Raw genomic sequence first — 14,657 nt, 5'->3', positions numbered from 1 at the left:
TGGCTGCCTCCTATATGGCAGCGTGATTAGGAGTGCAGTCTCTGGGGCCAAAAGATGATGGCTTATGCAAATCTCGTTTGCCAATTACTGAATCTAGATCTGGGCAAAGTGTTTATTTTTGATAAATCTCAGTCATCCCCCGATGATCTGGTCAGCAATCACATCTCTACCCTAAGATTGAATGAGTCAATAGGTATGAATAATTAAAATGACTCCTTGCGGAACACAAGTGTAAGTACCAGAAAACTCAGGGGCAGAGTCCCTCAAGGAATAGGAAGTGAGAGACGTCATTATCTGTGTTTATTTCTCTAGTCAACGACACCTCTGAGATTGGAGAATTAAATGCTATCAACATCACAACTCCAGCAAAGCCCAGCTGGCGTCTCTTAAACCTCAATGCAACTACCAAGTACAAGTTCTACTTGAGGGCTTGCACCTCCAAAGGCTGCGGCAAACCCATCACGGAGGAGAGCGCCACCTTGGGAGAAGGGAGTAAGTACCCCAGGCTTCTGCAGCCTGTGTCTTGGCGCACCATAGCCCTGAAATGCACCAGGCACTCACTGGATATGAGGAAAGATGGCAGTCCAAATCCATCTGACCTTCTGTTTCCCAGGAGCATAGATAAACAATTTATTCCTACTGTGTGCACAGTTCACATTGACGATTTATAGATGTATGAACAGCAGCAATCAAACCCTAGCTGAGCACACACTAAGGCCAGGAACTGTCATTCTTAATGAAAATAGGAGACATGAGTCCATAAAATTACTCACAAGGTTGGTGGAGGGATATTTTTCTTTGGATAATGTTTCCATACCGAAGAATATTTGTCTCTTGCCTCAATAGGCATTTTGCAACACAGAGATAATGTATCTTGTTTCCAGACCTTGATTCATATTGTGCATAATATATATGTCCATTTTATTTTACTGTCTGGTGGTCGATACCACCTACCTGAATGGTAAGTGACTTGCAATTTATGGTTTAGGACAATTCTCCTCCTTCAATTAGACTTTTCTTTTCATTCCTACCTTATAACCACTTCCATTCCTGAATTATTTCTCCGGGTTACAATTTTAGCAGTGTTCTGCCTGAATTTTCTTTAATGCCAATAGGCACCAACGGAGAAATAAGCTGACAAAGTAAAGGGAAAAGCATCAGAGGAACTGATGTATTCACTAAGAAGTTAAAGAAAGAGGGACTTCTGAAGGGTGCAGGCTGGTCAGGGATGGGGGACTTGGAAAAAGAATTGGTGGGAGTTGGAGATGGGAAATACATGCATTGGTTTGGTTTACCATGTAGCGATTGGCAAATATCCTTCTGTTCTAAATGCTTTTGCAAATTGTAGATTAGAAAACAACAGGATCCAGGGACATACCAAGAGGAGAAAACAGTAAAAGAGAAAATTAAATTGTCTTTTATTTATTAAAGATATTTTAAAAAATAGACAAGCGTTTGTGAGTCATCATACATCAGCAAGTTTTCACCTCTTCTTGTTTCTACTTTATCTTTTTAACAAAAGTTTTATCTTCTCCCCAGAATCCTCAAACACTTGCCCCTCCCTTACATAGGAAGAGGATATACATTCAGATAACCCCCAAAAGCATCCAAAAATTATCCCCAGGGGAGAATTGAACACCAAGTGAAATGAACTGATTTCTCGTCTCACACGAGTTAAACTAACTTCAAGAGGATGATTGGACACTTTCCAGTAACTAAAAGATCTTATTTCTCAGGGATGCAAACTGGTATCAAGGGTTCCATTCAGAGAAAATAAGTTGAAATAGTAGCCACCTCAATAAGTCATCTAAATATATCTAAATAAATTCCATATTTTAAAAAAAAATTTATTTGTTCTAATTAGTTGCACATGACAGTAGAATGCATTTATACATTTTGATAGATCATAAATAAATGGAGTGTCATCTCTCATTTTTCCAATTATACCTAATGTAGAATCATATCAGTCACGTAGTCACATATTTATATGTTACATGAGGTGATAAATTCCATATTTCTTAAAAACAAATTTTAAGGCACATAATGGTTGTTTGATAGAAACAGGAACATGATATTAGAGAGAAATTCTAGTCTGATTCTTGCCAGTTTGCAGCATAAAAGAAAAAAAATCACAAAGCTGCCTTAGAAGTCCCACATTCTAGCACATATGTAGGAAAATTTGGGCTGGTTTCCATTCCTATTTGACAAATTGGGGTGTGGAGAGTGGAAATGTTGTTTGTGTGAGTTTAACTGATGCTACATCTTTTCTGCAAACTAAAGAGGTACCTAATGTGCTTGAGTGTCTTAAAGCAGATTTCTTCACTGTTATATGTGTCAGTAATATGAAAATGTTCCTTACTAGTGTGTTTATGCTCTTTTTCAGGAATCTTCATTTTCAGTTATCCAACTCCTGACCCCTTCCCCAGTTGACACTGATTTCTCTTCAATAGGCATATCTTTTGGTGTTTACAGGGAAAAAAGTTGTCATTTTTTTCCTGTTGGATTTCAACACAATCTTTGCAAAAAAGTATATCCTCTGAGAGATGCATCTTGGTATCATTTGAGACTCAAAAAATGATACCTTTTGTGCAAATTGGAATCTACTTCTGCATGTCCATCTTCTTGCTCTGCCTAGATAGCACATTTTAAGATGATTTGGTGCTTATTCATAGTGTGTGGTGTAATAGACATGCATTTTTAAAAAATGTTCTCTGATTTCCTTTCCAGTTTTCTGGTGACTCCCATTTCATAATCTGAGAGAGGAAACAATGAAGTTAATTAGAAATATAATTTTGTGTCATTAGTTGTTTCAATAAATCATATGCTTTTCTCTAATTTTCAAAAGCTTGCCCTGTTTAACATTATGCTAATATTTCTCTTTTTTCCAAGGTCAAAATTGATTGCATCCTATTTCAAAGTTGATTAATCTTAAAGGCTTTGCTCAGCTATGTAACTGACCTTACGTTCTCCATGGTGCCACTTTAAATAAGGCCCTTCTGTTATTCAGTAACTATATAAGCAATTTTTAGTCTATGGTGAAGTTATAATCAAATACTGAGTGTAACGTATACCCATTTGAAACAGTTTCATAAGTCCTTATATTATAAATAAGAAAGAATTTATTTCATGTATAAATTGTTAAAGCTTTCAGGTGTGCATTTATAATATTGAGTTGATTCCTAGCAAAACTATGTATTAAATGCAAAAATATTTTGCCTGTTTGGTTGCAAGATCAAAAATTATATGTATGTTTAATTAAAGTTGACTCATTTTTCATCTGTTACCCTGAGATTCTACCATTAATGTATTGACATATTGATAATTCTTTTTGGAAAATTATTAATTCTCACACCACTCTCAAAATGTCAGTGAAACCATTTCATTTAAATGTACCTATAAACCTGCACTTTATGTGGCTTAAATTTCTACTAATTTCAAATATTTAATATATAACCATATTCTGATGCCATTCCATCAGTATTTATGGATATCAAGTCAAAATGAATATGTATTTATATGTATATATGCATGTGTGTATACCTATATGTACATATTTAATGTAGTTATTTAATATTTAGTCATTATAAACATATTTAATTAAAATCATAAGGTCAACAGGCCTTCTTCATTAAACCACTAGATCTATGAAAATCCAAATTGCACATTACACTGTATCACTTCTTTAAGTCTGTGTTTGGGTTTGAACCCTTCACATGACCAGGCAGATTTATAGACCATTCCATCCACCATTTATCATCTCAGGTGACCATGAATTCAGCTCATTTCATTTATTCATTTTCAGCATATTAAAAAGCAAAGTCTTGAAAAGCTGATATTCTCATTCATTCAATTATTCAAGGCCTAGTTAAGAACATGCAATGCTGCAGTGGCTTTATTTTTTATCTCAAATAACAGTATTTTTTACCTGTCATATCCTGCCTTTCAGTGATGACAATTCATATGATTTCACTGTGTGCCTTTCTTAGGTGAAGGTGTCAGGAAGATAACAGAAGGAGTAAATCTTACTCAAAAGATTCACCCCGTAGAGGTATTTGAGCCGGGAGCGGAACATATAGTTCACCTAATGACTAAGAATTGGGGTGATAACGATAGCATTTTTCAAGATGTAATTGAGACGAGAGGGAGAGGTGAGAAATGAGCTTCTGTTTGGGGTAGTCTTAGGCCGTGCACCCGTGTCCTGTGAATTGATTGCACACACATTCATCTTAAAGACAAAACTATAGAGTCCATTTGCTATAAAAGCCATAATTTCAATTTTTATTGCCATAGCATTTTAAAATGATCAAAAATGAAAAAACACGCCCTTCCCCCAGTGGTTCAGTTTCTCCCTTATGGTTTCTATCAGATTCGTTGCCTAAAAATATCTCCTGCTAATTAACACGTGTGAATAACAAAAACTAAAAAGAAGGCCCAAATCCAAACCCGCGGAGGCTGGGCGGCCTCCTCCTCCTAACCCAGGCCTCTCCGCTGTCCTTACCCTCTGCTGCTTCCCTGCCTCCACGCTCCTCTTTGGTTTTTCTTCCTCAGAATCAGAGCAACTTATAAAAGGCCCTTTCTTAATAATGTAGGGGGGTTTGTTAGCGGCCCCCCAGGAGAAGGTCTTTCAGATCACTTTTCTTCTGGGATCATTCAAAGGAAAAGTAATGTTGATGTTATTTTGTTTATTTAAAAAAGAATCTGATTTCGCCCCAAATTACATGATGTATACATCCTCTTCCGGGCATTGAGCACTGTGGCTTCTCTTTCTACGGCAGAATATGCTGGCTTGTACGATGACATCTCCACGCAGGGCTGGTTCATTGGACTGATGTGTGCTGTTGCCCTTCTCACGCTAATGCTGTTGACTGTCTGCTTTGTGAAGAGGAATAAAGGGGGCAAGTATTCCGGTAAGACTGGTTCTTCCCGTGGGTTTCAGTTCATCCAAGCGTGTTTCAATTCATCTGGGAGGTGTTCTTCAGAAACCTTTTTTTTTTTTTTTTTTTTAATTTTACTGTTTTCTTGCACATCAAAGTGAAACGTCCATGAGCAAATTTGATAGACAGTATACGAGAGGGAAACTATAGCTTCATTAACTAAAGAAAATGCACGGTTTATAATATCATCTCTAAGGAGTTACTTGCTTTCTAGTTTCTGCTGTTTAATACAGGTTCTAACCAGGTGTGTAATAATTCCAAGCTTTTATCTTCCATCCATCAACTCTCTGAGATATCAAGAACACATATTAATAAATCACATGTGCTTTTTATTTTTTTATTTATTTTTTATTAGTGCATCCTCATTATACATGATAGTGGGGTTCATTATTATATGCACCTAGCGTCATGGGGTCACCGTCTCCTGTGCACCTAGGAATTCTGGGGTTGCTCTCATCCATGTAAATCTAAATCATTGGGTCACAATCATACATACACATAGCATCGTATGGTCACTTTCGATCCCCCAGGGCTTCCCTTTGCCTCCTCCTCCCTCCCCTGGTCTGCTTTCTCTCCTGCTTTCCCTTCTGTTTTCATGAGATGCTCCCCTCCCCCATTCATTCATTCATTCATATTCTCTCTCTCTGTGTCTCTCTCTCTCATCTCTAGCTTCCACACATAAGAGAAATGTCCCGAGAAGGGACCCATCTCTACTCTGCTTCTATATACATACAACACTCTGACATTTAGTGCTAGTGCATTCTGGAACACAGACTCCACTAGTCCATGTTAGTGGTTAGCTATTGCGTTGAGGTCGCCGGGTATGCATAAAACCGTGTGGCTTCTTACCATGACCTCTGCTGAGTGCCCCACCTCTTGAAGTGATGGTGTATTTGATAAAAATAGAAAGCATTCTAGTTGTTGATAAAAATGTTTGCTTTTATTTTAACTGTCTTCAACTCTCAAACTTATTTTGACTTTTTCAGAGGCACATATTATCATAAGTTAATTTTGCTTCGATCTCATGGTGCTTTTTACAGGCAAGAAGGTTTAGATCACACAGCTCTTGGTATGATGATGTTCAGATACGTGAGAGGTTTTTTATTGGCATGTGGTTCCTCCAGCAAATGTTCTCTGGGAATCCATCATGTACATAGAACCATCTAGGACATGATTTCTCAGGTTTTATAAAACTTGTGTTGTTATACATCTCAGTTTTTCTTCTGAATTATGAATTACATTCATGATGACTAATGAATATTATAGGTATTTCACTGGAAACTTTGAAGAGATTTAGCTTTCCCATTTGAGAATCCTCAACAAATACCCATTCATGAATTGCAGACTCTTTCATTTTTAAAGAACTTCCTCAAATCTGCCCTTAAAAGAAAAAGCAGTCGCCCTTGGTAATTTGAAATTGAGGCAATTTTAGTAAGAGAGTGAAAAAGAGTAATTAAATGATTGACTTCTTTTATACATGATGGTTTCATGACAGATTTAATAGGGCATTTTCAAAATTTTTGAATAGTAAGGTGAATATTAATAAATCTTCATCAAGGGACCAGTCTGAAGTGGACTCTTTTCAGATGTGTGGCCCATATAATATCGAGTAGTCTCATGAAGATCTGTAGATGCTGCCAGCACAGTGAAAACCATGTAGGACCCAGATAATTCCTTTTTAAAAATTTTTGTTTAAATAAACAGGTAATGATGTATTGTAGATATAACCACAGAAAAAAACTTTTATCACCTGTTTCAGAAAGTCTTGAATTGGGCTGTTCTTTTCAATTCACCACCGTTCAACCTTACTACCAAAATGTTGTGAGCCAACGTTTTTGCATTATCCACACCCCCACTCTTTTTGTTTTTTTTTCCAGTGAAAGAAAAGGAAGATTTACATCCAGATCCGGAAGTTCAGTCTGTGAAAGATGAAACTTTTGGTGAATACAGGTAAATGTAACCTTCCTTTTTCAAAATGCACATATTCATCAGATTTACTAAATGTGCAATAAAAGGGTTTATTTTTAAAGCATTTTTACAGGACTGTATTGTAATGCCTTTATGAAGAGTACTTTGCATGGGTAGCATCTACTTAAGTGTTTGGGCAGGTAATGGAGGGGTGTGGAGAACCAGGTCCTGGGAGAAATGTGCATTAGGACACGCCCAGAAGCTGCCTGTAACACAGGGACACTGTAGTTACTTGGCTGGAATGTCTGCTTGGACTGGCTGAATCATCTTAAAACCACTCTGAGCACGGCCACAGTGAACCTGGGTCACATTCACTCTGTATCCGTGGACACATGCATATACGAGAGTATCCATGCACCTACAGAGGTAAATAGCTTACAAACCCGGTCTTCTAGGTGACCTGAATCTGAGGGGGAAAGATACTTACAGAGGCAAATAACTCTAATTAACTAATTACATAAAAGGGAACAACTGTTTCTGCCTGGGAGGAATTCTGGAGGAAGAGATATCCAAAAGAGAGAGAAGCTCGCCCTTCACAGATGAGAAGACTATGTCACAGTAGCTACTGGGCAGAGCTGGGCCAACTGTATGAAGGTATAAAAGGGTGGCATCGTAGGAGAAAGAGCAAGAAGTGAAGGACAAAGTAGGTTGCTCTCCAGGAAGTGTTAGGACTCCTCTTTCAGCCAGGTGTGGTAGTGCCTGCCTGTAATCCCATCAACCGGGATGACTAGGTAGGAGGATTGCAAGTTTAAAGTCAACCTGCTCAACTTGAGATTCTGTATCAAACTAAAAAGCAAAAACAGTGGGGTTGTAGTTCAGTGGGAAAGCAATCCTGGGTTCAGTGCCTAGTACTGAGTTGGGGGTGGGAAATAAACAGAGCACTTCCTCCAACTATGCCCCACCTGCCTATGTTTACCACCCACTAGTGCATTCAAATCATTCATCCATCAAGTGGATTAATCCACTGATGAGATTATAGCTCTCATGATCTAATAACTTCACCTCTGAAGATTCCTGCATTGCCCAGGAGCGGCCCCAGGAATACCTTATATTCAACCTACAGTAAGCACAGCTTACTCTCGGTCATGTCATCACTTAGGAGCAGCAGGGGCTGGATCAGGATCCAGGGTCCACACAGCAGTGGAAACAGAAGCTGGGAGATGGAGCTCTGTCTCCACATCTCCCTCTTGGAAGTGACACCTGTCAACTTTGCTTACTTTTCTTTGCCACCAACAAGTTACCTGTGCAGAGGAATAACTCTGAGTGGGCTGGGAAGTACCACCCCTGCCGTGTTCCCAGAAGGCCAAGGTTGGATGTTTGTTGGACAGCGCTGATGGAGACCACCCATCGTACTCTCTGTGTTTATATTATGTTTTTTTCTTAATCATTACTTTTTTCAAGTTTTATAAATTGATTTTTTCCGATTTCTATCTTTATAATACCAGTTGGTACTTTAAAAAAAAAAAATCCGGATCAGAAATTTAGAAAATTTCTAAATTTCTTGATAATTTGCTAACTCCACTTGCTTCTCTTTATTTATTTATTTATTTTTTTTTATTTTTTTCTACTTGCTTCTCTTGAAAGATAAAACCCACCCCATAAATAGACTTACAGTATTTATGTTTTAAAAATCCCAGCCTTTTCTTCTTTCCTTTTTAATATATCATATCTGAAATTTTTTAACTTTATTAGTTGGTTAACTTAAGCAAAAGGACAAATTTGGGAAGGACACGGAGAATGTAAAGATCAAAAGTAAAGGCAGAAGATGAAGGCTTGAAATGTAGGGTCTCCAAAAATTCATGAAGCAAGAGAAATAGCCAAATGTCTTAGTCCATTTGGGTTGCTCTCAAAAAATACCATAAACTAAGTGTCTTTTCCCAGTTATGGCGGCTTGAAAGTCCAAGGTCAAGGTCATGTTGGGTGAGAGTCAACTTTCTTATTCTCATGTGACACCTTCTCCCATGTCCTCACATGATGGAAGGAGCAGGGGGTTCTCTGGACCTTTCTTAGGATGCTAATCCTGTTCACAAGGCTCCAACCTCATGACTGATCAATCACCTCTCAGTTCATTGTGTGAATTTAGGGGGTTCGCAGACTTTGAGACTATGGTGCCTCTGTGTATGTCAGTAGGTTGAATCTCCGCCTGTCCCAGACAAGCTCCTGAATTTAAGAGCAGCAGAAGTGTCACGCGTGATAGAAGATCATTTCTCTGTTTCTAAGCGTGGGTGTGTTAGGGTCCAGTATTGACTGGTCCCCGATATCGACTGATCCCCAGAGAGTCAAAGTGCAGGCACGGTAATGCAAGACACACAACGAGGTTTTATTACAAGCTTGAGTCTGGACCACAATCAGCCTCTCAGACCATTGCAGTGGCTGAGTAGGGAGTGGCCCCAAGGGGCGAGAAAGCCCTCTATTTAAGAGATTTGCAAACATTCACATACAAAGACCTGTACGTTATTGGTTAACATTGGAACAGCTAAACATTAGTCCTCCTCTGGTTGGGCCTGCCAATCTATTTGATTCTCATTGGGTCCCGCCAGAACTGAAGGGTCCTAGAGGAAGAAGGGAGGAGGGCAGGGGTGAACTATGCAGGAGATGAGTGGGGCTAGGCCCCCCTGTCCTTGATAGATAAGGTTTCCGGGCAGCTGCACATTCCTCAGACAAATATCTCTTAACAACCTCAGTAAGCACGGGGGCCCAGCAGTCCTGATTGTGCTGTATTGGCTTTTGAGGGTGCAGTCGCAACTGCCTGCATCCTGGTGGTTAAGACAGTCAGCTGCACAGAGATCACCTGTTCTCAACAGGTGCACCTCGCTTGGGACTTTCTCAGTGTTGATTTGCGAAGGTGTGCTGTGGGCTTCTTGCACCTACCTGTCTTCCATGCTCATGGGAACGCCTGAAGAACTCTGGCCAGTGGGTCTTGCGCTCCGTGCCTATGAATGTTAGATTCTGCTGAAATCTTCTTTTCTACCTTCCAGCGACAGTGATGAGAAGCCTCTCAAAGGAAGCCTCCGGTCCCTCAACCGGGATATGCCGGCCACAGAAAGTGCTGACAGCTTGGTGGAGTACGGAGAGGGAGACCACGGTCTCTTCAACGAAGATGGATCGTTCATTGGCGCTTACACTGGATCCAAGGAGAAGGGATCAGTGGAGAGCAACGGAAGTTCCACGGCCACATTCCCGCTGCGAGCATGAAAGCTGGACCCGCGTCCCAGCCCACCCCCACCTTCCATAGTCGTCTGTCCAAGGGAGCAAGAACTTTCAGGGAGAGGTAGAAACACGTCGGCAGATGGCATCCAGAAAACGCCCACACGCTGCGGATGGGTGGAGAGGAAGATGAAACACCAAACGCTTCAGGCCATGTTTGATTTCTGCTTTTCTTTCCAGGTGCTCAAAATGCAGAACACACAACAGATTCTGTGTTTAGATCCACCTCAAGTGAATCCAAAGCACCCCCTGAGCACCCCGCATCCGCCCCATCTTCCTGTTGAGTGTGTGCAGTGATTGGCTGCCTTTGGGTTTATCTCTGTGTACACATTTATTGTGTTCAGTCTCTGAGAACTGTCTAGTGACTTGGCTTCACCGCAGGTTAAAAGATCCTAAGCACACCAGTTATTTAAAAATGTAAAAAAGAAATATGAATATCTTATTAAAACGGTTCCTGGAATATATACAGTCTAAATTTATTATTTAAATTTTAGTAGCAAAAGTCTTAGGTGAAAAAGCAATGAGTATTTATTGAATTCCTAACTCTTTGCCCAGAGATGGTCATGTTTAAATAGAGTTATAATGTTTTTAATTTTGGTATGATTTTTTAAAAAAATTTTGTCCGTTATAACATTCACAAGCATCTTTGTTTCTCGCTTTTTTTTTATCTTTATTTTATTTTATTTTTCTGGCACTAACTTCAGCTTGAAAGTCGCAGTGGTCACAAGGTTATTGTGAAGAAGAACAGGTGTAATGTGTCCCTGGTTCTGGATTCTAGTAGGTATTTCTATTTAATTTCTTCATTTCCAAGTTGGTCAGTTTGACCTTTTTTCTTTATGTGATGGTATACTTGCATATATTTCATGAATGCATTGTACAGATTATGTTAATGTTTCCACAATTAAAAAAATAGATGTGTTTTATTTTGGAGTTGGAAAAAAAACATGAACAGGCATGCCTATACAGATAAAATATATAGTTAGTTGCCGTCTTCCCTATTCCAAGCTCCTGCCAGTAACCTGAGCTTCCTGAAGACTTTGTATGAAGCCTTTGGGTTTTGTTCTTTTACCGTGTTTTACCAACAGTCTCCAAATAAAAGCTCATACAAATATTGAGGCAATGTTTTCCTATTCTTCAAAATAAATTTTTGTTGTTGAGTGTTCTCCTGTCGCAGTCCCCCAACAAAGAAAAACTATTGAGAGTGGACATTCCTATACGTAGATGTGTCTAGATCACATTTTAAATGCATTTATAGTGAGATTTTTTTTTCCTTCTCTATTTTCCTTCTTTCAAAGTCAGTGCAAATTCAGGGGATTTATTTCCTGGCATGTGGGCTACTAGTCCTTTGAAAATAATATATGGAAATGTTTTAGAAGTGGTATGAAGGACTGTTCACACAGATCAGTAAACTTGAGTGTTCAAATTCGCGTTTCATAGAAACATTTTTAACCTCACCCTGAAAGAATTATTTAAAGGAAATTGATTCACAGATGTTACTTTATTTTTTGAACTATAATTATTTAATGTGTACTATTAATTCTCAAAATTTGGTTTATGTGATCCATTATGTATCTGGGGGACCCAACCCAGAGACATTGATATTGGCTGACGAAGTCATGTGCATGGAGTAATTGTATTTTTAATTGTGTGTCCTGCAAACACACTGGCAGGAGATACAAGTCTTGCTTAAAACTCTCTTTCCTGGGCTGGGAATCGACCACCCACCTGGAAGTAAACATCCAGAGGGGCAGATATCTGGTCCCCCACCCATGTGATTGCAAGGGTCCTCACATCTGTCAGTGCAGCTTGAGGGCACCACCAGCTGATTTCTAAGGCACAGCTTTTATGGAAGGGGAATCCTCACGTACTGATTTATCATAGAGGCATTGGTGATGCTCAGCTCCTGACCAGGTAAAGCTTGGAACTCTCAATTCTGCCGTTATGGGATTCCTCTTCTTAGCCATCCACTGAGAAGTGGTTTTAAGAAGCTCTTGCAGGTTGGAAATAATGGCCAAAGGGTGAGAAGTAGCTCCATTAGAAAGAAGTGAATGCACATATTGAAGTGTTGGTTCTTCTCAGACTTCATTGTTCTTTAGCTGAGAACAATGTGCCTAATTATATCCTCAGAGTGGTCGAAACTGACGGACATGTTGGTTCATGCCTGTCTTGTGCAGTCTGTTGCCTCTTCTCAATACAATTCGGCTTTTCCTAGAAACCTTCATCATGACAGTCCGTGACTTGCCCTGGTTTTATTTATGAAATCATATTATTTATGTATTTTAAGAATCAGGATCAGTTTTAAATGAAAAAGAAATCAAGTAGGTTAAAGTGGATTTTATTCTTTTCCTTCAGAAAATGAGTAACAGAATCTGTGATATGCAGTGTTGGTTATACATAGGCAATAATTATTTGCAAAATGCCCACTGTAAGAGCAGCCAGTACCTAGAATTCTGTCCTTCATTGGGTTTACTTTCTCTGGCATACTGTCCGTGTGACTTTAATGTGATCGAGTGCATATAATCTCAAGGATCATGGATGGGGACAGCCTCCCAGAGAGCTGTCCAAGGGCCAAGCAGATCCTTCTCTTCTTCCTAGTTCCAGCATCTGATTTTGTACATCAACTTAGACAAGTTGTTTAACTCCTTTGCTTCAAACTCTCAACTACAAAGTGCTAATGATCTTTGTCACAGGGTGTTCTTTTTTATGAATATAAATTTGCAAGTGATAAAAGCTAAGATGCCTTTTAACTTCATCAACAAACCTGTAATGAATTATGTAATCTAAAAGTCACCCCCCCACACACCAACTCAACATTTTTCCTGCGAGCACATAAATATATTTTTATAGAAGAACAACTCTACAGAAAAAAAATAAATAAAATAAATCTACTGCTCACTGAGTGGTACGATTTGCACATGCCATTGAAAATTATTAATCAGAAGAAAATTAAGCAGGGTCTTTGCTATACGAAAGTGTTTTTCCACTAATTTTGCATGCATATTTATAAGAAAATGTGAATTTGGTGAATTTATTCTGTTGGTATAAAGGCATCTGATATTTTAGATGTACCCATGTTTATAAAAGTGTAGAGCACAATGAAATTATGCTGGAAGTCGCAAATAATATTTTTTCCTATTTTATATTCATGGAAGAGATGAGCTAAAGAGAAAACAATAATGAGAATGTTGGTGTGTTTTTCTAAGCATCTGAAACGTAAATTGCCAATTGAAACCCTAAAGATGTTTACATGCCTTTAAGATATCATTCTTGTAACAGTTTTAAATTGATTATCATGGGATTGGGTTTGTAGTCTGTGGTAGTCCATATCCTGGTGTTCCTGTAGTGTAATAAGGAGGGCTGAGCCAAAGCTTATTTGATTTTGTATCCTAAATTGTTTGATTACATCATCAGAAGAGATAAGGGTAGGTAGAGGAGGTTCCTCCCCAGTTTCCATTTTTTTCTTTTTACTTAGGTCAATATTCACAGTAGAACTTTATTGAAATGTGTTTGTATTGTAGATGGTGTTTGTATTAAGCTTCTGACTATGTATGGTTCAAAAATATTTTCACTACACATGAATTCAGCTTTCAAAATAAAAGTTCAACTTCATGTACTCTAGAGATGTTTGTGTTGTTTTCTATCCATTTCAGAAGAATCAGATTACAGATCAGCCCTAACTGCAGTTGCTGCTGATTCTGTTAATTAACAAAGTGAGGTGTGAGCAAAGTGCTTTGAAATACTGTTTTTACAAGCGGACGACTTGACATCACCATATCTGGAAAATGTAATGTCAATAAAGTTTATACTTAAACACATATAACCTTAAGATGAATGTATATTCATCTGTTTATTTTTTTTCAAGAAAATGTCCAATATGTTATGCTTTCTAATATGGCTAGCCGATATTTTGCACAGTGTTTTAGAGCTGGCTCAGTAGACAATCTCTTGAAAATCTTGATCCTCAAAAATCTTTTATCTGTACTAAGAATCTTACATGCATTCTCACATTTAGCCTTGGACTAACCTTTGGCTTTAGAATTGGGGCACAAGAAGGCTGAATAACTTGACGTTACCAGTGTGAGGGAGAACTAGAAATTAAACCCAGGGCTATAGACTCCAAAATCAGGTCAATAACCATTATAATACATGTTTTTTCATTCTTCCTCTCCTTCACATACTCTTAAAAAATGCTAAAGAATGGTGTGTTTCATTTGATGCTGACTTATTATGTTTACAAACTTCGTGATTTTAAGCTATGTGGTCAAGATATACAATAGGGGACATAATATATACTTTATATATATTATTTGTGTATGTGTAGTCTGTGTACGTGTAGTCTGCAGAGTAGCAATTCAGAAAAATTGTTTTAAATGAATCACAAACATCTCAGCATATTCCACTCACTTCTATGAGAAACTGAAAAAAAAAATTGTTCCAGAAATACTTTCAACAATTGCTGTCCTGAATATTTCTAGGATGATTATTTTGTGTTCTAGCAAAAACCAAAATATTTAATGGGACCCCTCTCTTCTTTTTCTATTCTCACTT

General features: G+C 38.4%; 1 protein-coding gene across 5 annotated transcripts in view; it reads left to right on the top strand.

The window, feature by feature from the left end:
- CHL1 (cell adhesion molecule L1 like) overlaps positions 1-13,727 on the top strand; it is a 196,641-nt gene extending 182,914 nt beyond the window's left edge. For 4 of the 5 annotated variants that reach the window (XM_079122180.1, XM_079122181.1, XM_079122182.1 and 1 more), the window contains 5 exons: positions 313-492; positions 3,987-4,148; positions 4,776-4,907; positions 6,812-6,884; positions 9,881-13,727. In XM_079122180.1, coding sequence (XP_078978306.1) covers positions 313-492; positions 3,987-4,148; positions 4,776-4,907; positions 6,812-6,884; positions 9,881-10,097 — 764 coding nt within the window. In that variant the 3' untranslated portion in view covers positions 10,098-13,727. The remainder of the gene's footprint in view (positions 1-312; positions 493-3,986; positions 4,149-4,775; positions 4,908-6,811; positions 6,885-9,880) is intronic. The other variant, XM_079122183.1, reaches the window with a different exon arrangement.
- The last annotated feature ends 930 nt before the right edge of the window (positions 13,728-14,657 follow it).

The sequence above is a fragment of the Sciurus vulgaris genome (assembly GCF_902686455.1).
Source record: "Sciurus vulgaris genome assembly, chromosome: 19".
Classification (NCBI taxonomy): Eukaryota; Metazoa; Chordata; class Mammalia; order Rodentia; family Sciuridae; genus Sciurus; species Sciurus vulgaris.
This window is presented reverse-complemented; position numbering and strand designations above follow the sequence as displayed.